General features: G+C 33.0%; 3 protein-coding genes across 3 annotated transcripts; all 3 read left to right on the forward strand.

Moving 5' to 3' along the window:
• Window positions 1-86: 86 nt before the first annotated feature.
• Window positions 87-7957, forward strand: LOC140054953 (scavenger receptor cysteine-rich domain-containing protein DMBT1-like). The gene is made up of 9 exons (XM_072100096.1): window positions 87-123; window positions 679-987; window positions 1360-1665; window positions 3043-3352; window positions 4161-4504; window positions 4877-5182; window positions 5390-5408; window positions 6349-6647; window positions 7482-7957. Exons 1-9 carry the CDS (start codon window positions 87-89, stop codon window positions 7862-7864), a joined length of 2313 nt encoding a protein of 770 aa, XP_071956197.1. The 3' UTR covers window positions 7865-7957.
• A 405-nt stretch (window positions 7958-8362) lies between these two features.
• LOC140054956 (scavenger receptor cysteine-rich domain-containing group B protein-like) lies at window positions 8363-9775 on the forward strand. Its single transcript, XM_072100100.1, has 3 exons — window positions 8363-8399; window positions 9083-9391; window positions 9756-9775. Exons 1-3 carry the CDS (start codon window positions 8363-8365, stop codon window positions 9773-9775), a joined length of 366 nt encoding a protein of 121 aa, XP_071956201.1.
• A 59-nt stretch (window positions 9776-9834) lies between these two features.
• LOC140054105 (scavenger receptor cysteine-rich domain-containing group B protein-like) lies at window positions 9835-11318 on the forward strand (the record flags this gene model as incomplete). The annotated part of the gene is made up of 2 exons (XM_072098976.1): window positions 9835-10090; window positions 11107-11318. Coding segments are annotated over exons 1-2 (324 nt in total), but the record flags the coding sequence as incomplete, so codon positions are not given.
• Between the last annotated feature and the right edge of the window lie 1681 nt (window positions 11319-12999).

Consider the following 12999-nt stretch of genomic DNA (forward strand, 5'->3'; position numbering starts at 1 on the left):
ATTTTTATTCACGTCCCAGTTATATTCATTAAATGTTAAAATAAAAACGTCAAGAAATTTCAAGTTGCTACTCATTTTATAAAATAATGGGCAGTTTGTCGGAGTTGGAAAACAGAACCAGTTGTAATTTTTATTTGGTTGCAATCTCAAAATCATATTTTGTTTAAGAAATGTATTGTCCATTTACACATATTCATTCATCATTTAATTTTATATCTGTTTATTTCAGTTCATTCAATTTTTACAAAACAGTAGACATAAATGTAAAAAGGTACCAGAAAATAATAAATAAACTAATAATGAAGATAATGTTATTTAGTGATGAAAGCTTAAATGTTAAAAATATTTCTAAGGGCAGATATTATCTCATATTAAGATATACCTCATCGTTTAATTATTCTTTATATTGAACAGGTTTTAAATTTAGGAATAAATTGTTTAATAGCAGTAATTAATAATACTATATTAGGTACCCTTACAATGGACGGGCGCCATCTTATGATTATTTTAAGGTTCGGGAATCAAAAAGATATTACAGTAATATAATGTAATGTCCTGAGTTACTTGTGTCAGATTTACATCAGCTATTCAAATAGACTTAACGAGAGTATAGCTTCACAGTGAGAGATATATCAATATAAAGAATTGATTTTAACTTGTACATTTTGTTTCATTTAGTAAACATTAGACTTGTGAATGGCAGCAATATAAATGAGGGACGAGTGGAAGTTTACGATGGCACAGAATGGGGTACAATATGTGATAATGGCTGGGACATCAACGACGTTCAAGTTGTATGTCGACAATTAAGACTAGGACCAGCTATCCAAGCTCCAAGACAAGCTTATTTTGGTCAAGGGACTGGTCCGATTATGCTTGATGATGTTCAATGTTCAGGAACTGAGACATCCATCACAGACTGTCCTAATAATGGAATGAGGGTACACAATTGTGGACATTATGAGGTTGCTAGTGTTATTTGTGCAGGTAAAAACACACACACTAAATACAAACTTCGAATTCAAATTAATTTATTGTAACAAAGTAACCATTGTTGAACTTACAAAAAGTACAGGTATATAAATATGAAAAATATAAATTCATGTACATCACCACCAAAATACATCAACATATTTACAAAGGCAGAAGTACATTATATAGTAATCTAATAGTTATTATTTTTTATAAATTTATTTTGGTTCAAGTTCCAGTATTTATCTATCATAATTTAATAGATATTATAATAAAGTACAGAGTAGTGTTATTTACCGTGATAATCTAAATATAATAACAGTAATTATTATAATTAATTAATATTACATTTATAAAGAAACTTGTACATTTGTTTAATTTTAATAGTAAACATTAGACTTGTGGATGGCAGCAATTTCTATGAGGGGCGAGTTGAAGTTTACGATGGTACAGAATGGGGTACAATATGTGATAATGGCTGGGACATCAACGATGCTCAAGTTGTATGTCGACAAATAAGACTAGAACAAGCTATCCAAGCTCCAGGGCAAGCTCATTTTGGTCAAGGGATTGGTCCGATTATGGTTGATAATGTTCAGTGTTCAGGAAGTGAGACATCTATCACAGACTGTCCTAATAATGGAATGAGGGCACACAATTGTGGACATTCTGAGGATGCTAGTGTTGTTTGTGGTAGGTAAAATAGTAACTGTATAAAAAGGATTAATAAATGCAGACAACAACAATACTGTAAGGCCAACACACTTTTTAAACTAGGAAATGTTAATATGTTTATCTCAGTTTAAAAGGAAAATGTCTTTTTTCATATTTTTGTTCATTGCCACCATTCAGACTTTGTGTCCTTTGTATCCTTACTTTGTGAGTGGCCGAGCGGTTAAGACAGTCGAACCGTAATTACGTAGCCATAACATCGGCAGGGGTTCGAGGCACACTCACTCCATGGTTGTGGTGGTAGAACGAGTCTTCTCGGATAAGGACTATAAACCGTAGGTCCAGTGTACACAACTAGCTCGTGTGCACTTTAAAGAACCTAGTACATCTTTCGAGACGAGTAGGGGTTACCCCGGTGTATTAGTACATCACAGCCACTGATCACCAGCTGGACACTCTGGGAGACCAGTCTTTGACTGAAGAGGTCACCCAGTATAAATATATATTTCAATCAATCAATCCACGTCCCAGTTATATTACTCATTAAATGTTAAAATAAAAACGTTAAGCAATTTCAAGTTGTTACTCATCTTATAAAATAATGGGCAGTTTGTCAGAGTTGGAAAACAGAACCAGTTGTTATTTTTATTTGGTTTCAATCTCAAAATCATAATTTGAAATTTATTATCCATTTACACATTTTCATTCATCATTTAATTTTATATCTGTTCATTTTATATCTGTTCATTTTATATCTGTTCATTTTATATCTGTTCATTTTATATCTGTTCATTTTATATCTGTTCATTTTATATCTGTTCATTTTATATCTGTTCATTTTATATCTGTTCATTTTATATCTGTTCATTTTATATCTGTTCATTTTATATCTGTTCATTTTATATCTGTTCATTTTATATCTGTTCATTTTATATCTGTTCATTTTATATCTGTTCATTTTAGTTCATTCAATTTTTACAAAACAGTAGACATAAATGTTAAAAGGTACCAGAAAATAATAAATAATAATGAAGATAATGTTATTTAGTGATGAAAGCTTAAAATGTTTCTATGGGCAGATATTATCTCATATTAAGATATACCTCATCATTTAATTATTCTTTATATTGAACAGATTTTAAATTTAGGAATAAAGTGTTTAATAGCAGTAATTAATAATACTATATTAGGTACCCTTACAATGGACGGGCGCCATCTTATGATTATTTTAAGGTTCGGGAATCAAAAAGATATTACAGTAATATAATGTAATGTCCTGAGATACTTGTGTCAGATTTACATCAGCTATTCAAATAGACTTAACGAGAGTATAGCTTCACAGTGAGAGATATATCAATATAAGAACTGATTTTAACTTGTACCTTTTGTTTCATTTAGTAAACATTAGACTTGTGAATGGCAGCAATATCAATGAGGGACGAGTTGAAGTTTACGATGGTACAGAATGGGGTACAATATGTGATGATGGCTGGGAAATCAACGACGCTCAAGTTGTATGTCGACAATTAAGACTAGGACCAGCTACACAAGCTCCAAGGCAAGCTCATTTTGGTCAAGGGACTGGTCCGATTATGCTTGATGATGTTCAGTGTTCAGGAAGTGAGACATCTATCACAGACTGTCCTAATAATGGAATGAGGGTACACAATTGTGAACATTCTGAGGATGCTAGTGTTATTTGTGGTAGGTAAAGTAGTAACTGTAAAAAGGATTAACACAGAAAACAACAATACTGTAAGGCCAAGACAACTTTTTTAACTAGGAAATGTTTATCCCAGTTGAAAAGGAAAATCAATTTTGTTTTGTTCATAAGCTAATCTTTTTAATATTTTTGTTTATTTCCACCATTTAAATTTTTATTCACGTCCCAGTTATATTCATTAAATGTTAAAATAAAAACGTCAAGAAATTTCAAGTTGCTACTCATTTTATAAAATAATGGGCAGTTTGTCGGAGTTGGAAAACAGAACCAGTTGTAATTTTTATTTGGTTGCAATCTCAAAATCATATTTTGTTTAAGAAATGTATTGTCCATTTACACATATTCATTCATCATTTAATTTTATATCTGTTTATTTCAGTTCATTCAATTTTTACAAAACAGTAGACATAAATGTAAAAAGGTACCAGAAAATAATAAATAAACTAATAATGAAGATAATGTTATTTAGTGATGAAAGCTTAAATGTTAAAAATATTTCTAAGGGCAGATATTATCTCATATTAAGATATACCTCATCGTTTAATTATTCTTTATATTGAACAGGTTTTAAATTTAGGAATAAATTGTTTAATAGCAGTAATTAATAATACTATATTAGGTACCCTTACAATGGACGGGCGCCATCTTATGATTATTTTAAGGTTCGGGAATCAAAAAGATATTACAGTAATATAATGTAATGTCCTGAGTTACTTGTGTCAGATTTACATCAGCTATTCAAATAGACTTAACGAGAGTATAGCTTCACAGTGAGAGATATATCAATATAAAGAATTGATTTTAACTTGTACATTTTGTTTCATTTAGTAAACATTAGACTTGTGAATGGCAGCAATATAAATGAGGGACGAGTGGAAGTTTACGATGGTACAGAATGGGGTACAATATGTGATGATGGCTGGGACATCAACGACGTTCAAGTTGTATGTCGACAATTAAGACTAGGACCAGCTATCCAAGCTCCAAGACAAGCTTATTTTGGTCAAGGGACTGGTCCGATTATGCTTGATGATGTTCAATGTTCAGGAACTGAGACATCCATCACAGACTGTCCTAATAATGGAATGAGGGTACACAATTGTGGACATTATGAGGTTGCTAGTGTTATTTGTGCAGGTAAAAACACACACACTAAATACAAACTTCGAATTCAAATTAATTTATTGTAACAAAGTAACCATTGTTGAACTTACAAAAAGTACAGGTATATAAATATGAAAAATATAAATTCATGTACATTACCACCAAAATACATCAACATATTTACAAAGGCAGAAGTACATTATATAGTAATCTAATAGTTATTATTTTTTATAAATTTATTTTGGTTCAAGTTCCAGTATTTATCTATCATAATTTAATAGATATTATAATAAAGTACAGAGTAGTGTTATTTACCGTGATAATCTAAATATAATAACAGTAATTATTATAATTAATTAATATTACATTTATAAAGAAACTTGTACATTTGTTTAATTTTAATAGTAAACATTAGACTTGTGGATGGCAGCAATTTCTATGAGGGGCGAGTTGAAGTTTACGATGGTACAGAATGGGGTACAATATGTGATAATGGCTGGGACATCAACGATGCTCAAGTTGTATGTCGACAAATAAGACTAGAACAAGCTATCCAAGCTCCAGGGCAAGCTCATTTTGGTCAAGGGATTGGTCCGATTATGGTTGATAATGTTCAGTGTTCAGGAAGTGAGACATCTATCACAGACTGTCCTAATAATGGAATGAGGGCACACAATTGTGGACATTCTGAGGATGCTAGTGTTGTTTGTGGTAGGTAAAATAGTAACTGTATAAAAAGGATTAATAAATGCAGACAACAACAATACTGTAAGGCCAACACACTTTTTAAACTAGGAAATGTTAATATGTTTATCTCAGTTTAAAAGGAAAATGTCTTTTTTCATATTTTTGTTCATTGCCACCATTCAGACTTTGTGTCCTTTGTATCCTTACTTTGTGAGTGGCCGAGCGGTTAAGACAGTCGAACCGTAATTACGTAGCCATAACATCGGCAGGGGTTCGAGGCACACTCACTCCATGGTTGTGGTGGTAGAACGAGTCTTCTCGGATAAGGACTATAAACCGTAGGTCCAGTGTACACAACTAGCTCGTGTGCACTTTAAAGAACCTAGTACATCTTTCGAGACGAGTAGGGGTTACCCCGGTGTATTAGTACATCACAGCCACTGATCACCAGCTGGACACTCTGGGAGACCAGTCTTTGACTGAAGAGGTCACCCAGTATAAATATATATTTCAATCAATCAATCCACGTCCCAGTTATATTACTCATTAAATGTTAAAATAAAAACGTTAAGCAATTTCAAGCTGTTTCTCATCTTATAAAATAATGGGCAGTTTGTCAGAGTTGGAAAACAGAACCAGTTTATTTTTTATTTGGTTGCAATCTTAAAATCATAATTTGTTTAAGAAATGTATTATCCATTTACACATATTCATTCATCATTTAATTTTATATCTGTTTATTTCAGTTCATTTAATTTTTACAAAACAGTAGACATAAATGTAAAAAGGTACCAGAAAATAATAAATAATAATGAAGATAATGTTATTTAGTGATGAAAGCTTAAAATGTTTCTATGGGCAGATATTATTTCATATTAAGATATACCTCATCATTTAATCATCCTTTATATTGAACAGGTTTTAAATTTAGTTTTAAACTGTTTAATAGCAGTAATTAATGATACTATATTAGGTACCCTTACAATGGACGGGCGCCATCTTATGATTATTTTAAGGTTCGGGAATAAAAAATATTACAGTAATATAATGTAATGTCTTGAGATACTTGTGTCAGATTTACATCAGCTATTCAAATAGACTTAACGAGAGTATAGCTTCACAGTGAGAGATATATCAATATAAAGAACTGATTTTAACTTGTACCTTTTGTTTCATTTAGTAAACATTAGACTTGTGAATGGCAGCAATATTTATGAGGGACGAGTTGAAGTTTACGATGGCACAGAATGGGGTACAATATGTGATAATAGCTGGGACATCAACGACGCTCAAGTTGTATGTCGACAATTAAGACTAGGACCAGCTATCCAAGCTCCAAGGCAAGCTCATTTTGGTCAAGGGACTGGTCCGATTATGCTTGATGATGTTCAGTGTTCAGGAAGTGAGACATCTATCACAGGCTGTCCTGATAATGGAATGAGGGTACACGAGTGTGGACATTCTAAGGATGCTAGTGTTATTTGTACAGGTAAAAATACACACACTAAATACAAACTTCGAATTCAAATTAATTTATTGCAACAGATTAAACATTGTTGAACTTACAAAAGTACAGGTAAAACATTAATAAATATGAAAAATACAAATTCACATACATGAAAAATACATCAACATATTTACAAAGGCAAAAGTAAATTATTTAGTAATCTAATAGTTATTATTTTTTATTTATTTATTTTGGTTCAAGTTCCGGTATATTTATTTATCATAATTTAATAGATATTATAATATAGTACAGAAGTAGTGTTATTTATCTAATTGTCATATTTGATAATTTAAAGATTATAACAGTAATTAATATAATTAATTAATATTACATTTATAAAGAAACTTGTACATTTGTTTAATTTTAATAGTAAACTATATTAGATTTGTGAATGGCAGCAATATCTATGAGTTGAAAAGTAAAATCAATTTTGTTTTGTTCATAAGCTAATCTTTTCAATATTTTTGTTCATTGCCACCATTCACACTTTGTATCCATGTCCCAATTATATTACTCATTAAATGTTAAAATAAAAACGTTAAGAAATTTCAAGTTGCTTCTCATCTTATAAAATACTAGGCAGTTTGTCAGAGTTGGAAAACAGAACCAGTTAATTTTTTATTTAGTTGCAATCTCAAAATCATAATTTGGTTAAGAAATTTATTATCCATTTACACATTTTCATTCATCATTTCATTTAACTAAGTACAGAGTAGTGTTATTTACCGTGATAATCTAAAGATAATAACAGTAATTATTATAATTAATTAATATTACATTTATAAAGAAACTTGTACATTTGTTTAATTTTAATAGTAAACATTAGACTTGTGGATGGCAGCAATATTTTTGAGGGGCGAGTTGAAGTTTACGATGGTACAGAATGGGGTACAATATGTGATGATGACTGGGACATCAACGACGCTCAGGTTGTATGTCGACAATTAAGACTAGGACAAGCTATCCAAGCTCCAAAGCGAGCTCATTTTGGCCAAGGGACTGGTCCGATTATGCTTGATAATGTTCAGTGTTCAGGAAGTGAGACATTTATCACAGGCTGTCTTAATAGAGGAATGAGGGTACACAATTGTGGACATTCTGAGGATGCTAGTGTTATTTGTGGAGGTAAAGTAGCAACTGTAAAAAGGATTAACACAGAAAACAACAATACTCTAAGGCCAAGACACTTTTTTAACTAGGAAATGTCAATATGTTTATCTCAGTTTAAAAGGAAAATGTGTTTTTTTCATATTTTTGTTCATTGCCACCATTCAGACTTTGTGTCCTTTGTATCCTTACTTTGTGAGTGGCCGAGCGGTTAAGACAGTCGAACCGTAATTACGTAGCCATAACATCGGCAGGGGTTCGAGGCTCACTCACTCCATGGTTGTGGTGGTAGAACGAGTCTTCTCGGATAAGGACTATAAACCGTAGGTCCAGTGTACACATCTAGCTCGTGTGCACTTTAAATAACCTAGTACATCTTTCGAGACGAGTAGGGGGTTACCCCGGTGTACTAGTACGTCACAGCCACTGATCACCAGCTGGACACTCTGGGAGACCAGTCTTTGACTGAAGAGGTCACCCAGTATAAATATATATTTCAATCAATCAATCCACGTCCCAGTTATATTACTCATTAAATGTTAAAATAAAAACGTTAAGCAATTTCAAGTTGCTACTCATCTTATAAAATAATGGGCAGTTTGTCAGAGTTGGAAAACAGAAACAGTTGTAATTTTTATTTGGTTTCAATCTCAAAATCATAATTTGTTTAAGAAATGTATTATCCATTTACACATTTTCCTTCATCATTTAATTTTATATCTGTTCATTTCAGTTCATTCAATTTTTACAAAACAGTAGACAGAAATGTAAAAAGGTACCAGAAAATAATAAATAAACTAATAATGAAGATAATGTTATTTAGAGATGAAAGCTTAAAATACAAAAAATAGTATTTTTCTATGGGCAGATATTATCTCATATTAAGATATACCTCATCGTTTAATCATCCTCTATTGAACAGGTTTTAAATTTAGGAATAAACTGTTTAATAGCAGTAATTAATAATACTATATTAGGTACCCTTGCAATGGACGGGCGCCATCTTATGATTATTTTAAGGTTCGGGAATAAAAAAGATATTACAGTAATATAATGTAATGTCCTGAGATACTTGTGTCAGATTTACATCAGCTATTCAAATAGACTTAACGAGAGTATAGCTTCACAGTGAGAGAGATATCATATATCATATAGTACAGTAGTTGTATTAGTGTAGTCGCTAACGTCCTGAATTGCTTACGTCAGATATACATCAGCAATTCAAATAGACTTAACGAGTGTATAGCTTCACAGTGAGAGATATATCAATATAAAGAACTGATTTTAACTTGTACATTTGTTTCATTTAGTAAACATTAGACTTGTGAATGGCAGCAATTTCTATGAGGGACGAGTTGAAGTTTACGATGGCACAGAATGGGGTACAATATGTGATAATGTCTGGGACATCAACGACGCTCAAGTTGTTTGTCGACAATTAAGACTAGGACCAGCTATCCAAGCTCCAGGGCGAGCTTATTTTGGTCAAGGGACTGGTCCGATTATACTTGATAATGTTCAATGTTCAGGAAATGAGACATCTATCACAGACTGTCCTAATAATGGAATAAGGGTACACGATTGTGGACATTATGAGGATGCTAGTGTTATTTGTCAAGGTAGGGAAAATACACACACACACAATACAAACTTCGAATTCAAATTAATTTATTGCAACTGAGTAAACATTGTTGAACTTACAAAAGTACTGGTAAAACATTAATAAATATGAAAAATACAAATTCACATACATGAAAAATACATCAACATATTTACAAAGGCAAAAGTAAATTATATAGTAATCTAATAGTTATTTTTTATTTATTTATTTTGGTTCAAGTTCCGGTACATTTATTTATCATAATTTAATATATATTATACAGTAATAAAGTACAGGAGGAGTGTTATTCTAATTGTCATTATTTGATAATTTAAAGATTATAAAAGTAATTAATATAATTATTTAATATTACATTTATTAAGAAACTTGTACATTTGTTTAATTTTAATAGTAAACATTAGACTTGTGGATGGCAGCAATATTTATGAGGGGCGAGTTGAAGTTTACGATGGTACAGAATGGGGTACAATATGTGAGGATGACTGGGACATTAACGACGCTCAGGTTGTATGTCAACAATTAAGACTAGGACAAGCTATCCAAGCTCCAGTGCGAGCTTATTTTGGTCGAGGGACTGGTCCGGTTATGCTTGATGATGTTCAATGTTCAGGAAGTGAGACATCTATCACAGGCTGCCCTAATAATGGAATGAGGGTACACAAGTGTGGACAATATGAGGATGCTAGTGTTATTTGTGGTAGGTAAAGTAGTAACTGTAAAAAGGATTAACACAGAAAACAACAATACTGTAAGACCAAGACAACTTTTTTAACTAGGAAATGTTTATCCCAGTTTAAAAGGAAAATCAATTTTGTTTTGTTCATAAGCTAATCTTTTCAATATTTTTGTTCATTGCCGCCATTCACACTTTGTATCCATGTCCCAATTATATTACTCATTAAATGTTAAAATAAAAACGTTAAGAAATTTCAAGTTGCTTCTCATCTTATTAAATACTAGGCAGTTTGTCAGAGTTGGAAAACAGAACCAGTTAATTTTTTATTTAGTTGCAATCTCAAAATCAAAATTTGGTTAAGAAATTTATTATCCATTTACACATTTTCATTCATCATTTCATTTTATATCTGTTCATTTTATATCTGTTCATTTTATATCTGTTCATTTGATATCTGTTCATTTTATATCTGTTCATTTTATATCTGTTCATTTTATATCTGTTCATTTGATATCTGTTCATTTGATATCTGTTCATTTTATATCTGTTCATTTTATATCTGTTCATTTTATATCTGTTTATTTCAGTTCATTCAATTTTTACAAAACAGTAGACATAAATGTAAAAAGGTACCAGAAAATAATAAATAAACTAATATTAATGAAGATAGCATTATTTAGAGATGAAAGCTTAAAATGTTAAAAATGTTTCTATAGGCAGATATTATCTCATATTAAGATATACCTCATCGTTTAATCATCCTCTATTGAACAGGTTTTAAATTTAGGAATAAACTGTTTAATAGCAGTAATTAATAATACTATATTAGGTACCCTTACAATGGACGGGCGCCATCTTATGATTATTTTAAGGTTCGGGAATCAAAAACATATTACAGTAATATAATGTAATGTCTTGAGATACTTGTGTCAGATTTACATCAGCTATTAAAATAGACTTAACGAGAGTATAGCTTCACAGTGAGAGATATATCAATATAAAGAACTGATTTTAACTTGTACATTTGTTTCATTTAGTAAATATTAGACTTGTGAATGGCAGCAATATCTATGAGGGACGAGTTGAAGTTCACGATGGCACAGAATGGGGTACAATTTGTGATAATGGCTGGGACATCAACGACGCTCAAGTTGTATGTCGACAATTAAGACTAGGATCAGCTACCCAACCACCAAGGCAAGCTCATTTTGGTCAAGGGACTGGTCCGATTATGCTTGATAATGTTCAATGTTCAGGAAATGAGACATCTATCACAAGCTGTCCTAATAATGGAATGAGGGTACACAATTGTGGACATTATGAGGATGCTAGTGTTATTTGTACAGGTAAAAACACACACACTAAATACAAACTTCGAATTCAAATTAATTTATTGTAACAAAGTAACCATTGTTGAACTTACAAAAAGTACAGGTATATAAATATGAAAAATATAAATTCATGTACATTACCACCAAAATACATCAACATATTTACAAAGGCAGAAGTACATTATATAGTAATCTAATAGTTATTATTTTTTATAAATTTATTTTGGTTCAAGTTCCAGTATTTATTTATCATAATTTAATAGATATTGTAACGAAAATCCGTCCTCGGGTTCGTTCCCTTTTGGGGAAAGGTCTGCGGTACCACGAATGAACGAAACACACAAATCAATTACTGTACAATCTTAGGAGTGGCCTCCTTTATTCTTCTATGATTTCTAATTTATTGGTACAAGTGATTATAATAATTATTCTGATTAGTTCTGTTATTACGCCGGACTTGGAATAGTAGCGTAACCACCGCCCGCACGTAACCTCCACAGCAACGCACACCAACACAATGGTGTAACCTCCAACTGCACGTAACCACCAACACAATGGTGTAACCTCCAACTGCACGTAACCACCAACAAGGGTGTAACCTCCACAGCGCGTAACCACCAACACAATGGTGTAACCTCCATAGCACGTAACCACCAACACAATGGTGTAACCTCCACAGCAACGTACACCAACACAATGGTGTAACCTCCAACTGCACGTAACCACCAACTATGGTGTAACCTCCAACTGCACGTAACCACTAACTAAGGTGTAACCTCCAACTGCACGTAACCACCAACAATGGTGTAACCTCCACAGCACGTAACCACCAACACAATGGTGTAACCTCCAACCGCACGTAACCACCAACTAAGGTGGAACCTCCAACTGCACGTAACCACCAATAATGGTGTAACCTCCAACTGCACGTCACCACCAACTAAGGTGGAACCTCCAACTGCACGTAACCACCAACTAAGGTGTAACCTCTAACTGCACGTAACCACCAACTAAGGTGTAACCTCTAACTGCACGTAACCACCAACAAGGATGTAACCTCCACAGCGCGTAACCACCAACACAATGGTGTAACCTCCATAGCACGTAACCACCAACACAATGGTGTAACCTCCACAGCAACGTACACCAACACAATGGTGTAACCTCCAACTGCACGTAACCACCAACTATGGTGTAACCTCCAACTGCACGTAACCACCAACTAAGGTGTAACCTCCAACTGCACGTAACCACCAACAATGGTGTAACCTCCACAGCACGTAACCACCAACACAATGGTGTAACCTCCAACCGCACGTAACCACAAACTAAGGTGTAACCTCCAACTGCACGTAACCACCAACTAAGGTGGAACCTCCAACTGCACGTAACCACCAATAATGGTGTAACCTCCAACTGCACGTAACCACCAACTAAGGTGGAACCTCCAACTGCACGTAACCACCAACTAAGGTGTAACCTCTAACTGCACGTAACCACCAACTAAGGTGTAACCTCCAACTGCACGTAACCACCAACTAAGGTGTAACCTCCAACTGCACGTAACCCCCAACTAAGGTGTAACCTCCACAGCACGTA

The sequence above is a fragment of the Antedon mediterranea genome, chromosome 7, assembly GCF_964355755.1.
Source record: "Antedon mediterranea chromosome 7, ecAntMedi1.1, whole genome shotgun sequence".
In the NCBI taxonomy this organism is placed as follows: Eukaryota; Metazoa; Echinodermata; class Crinoidea; order Comatulida; family Antedonidae; genus Antedon; species Antedon mediterranea.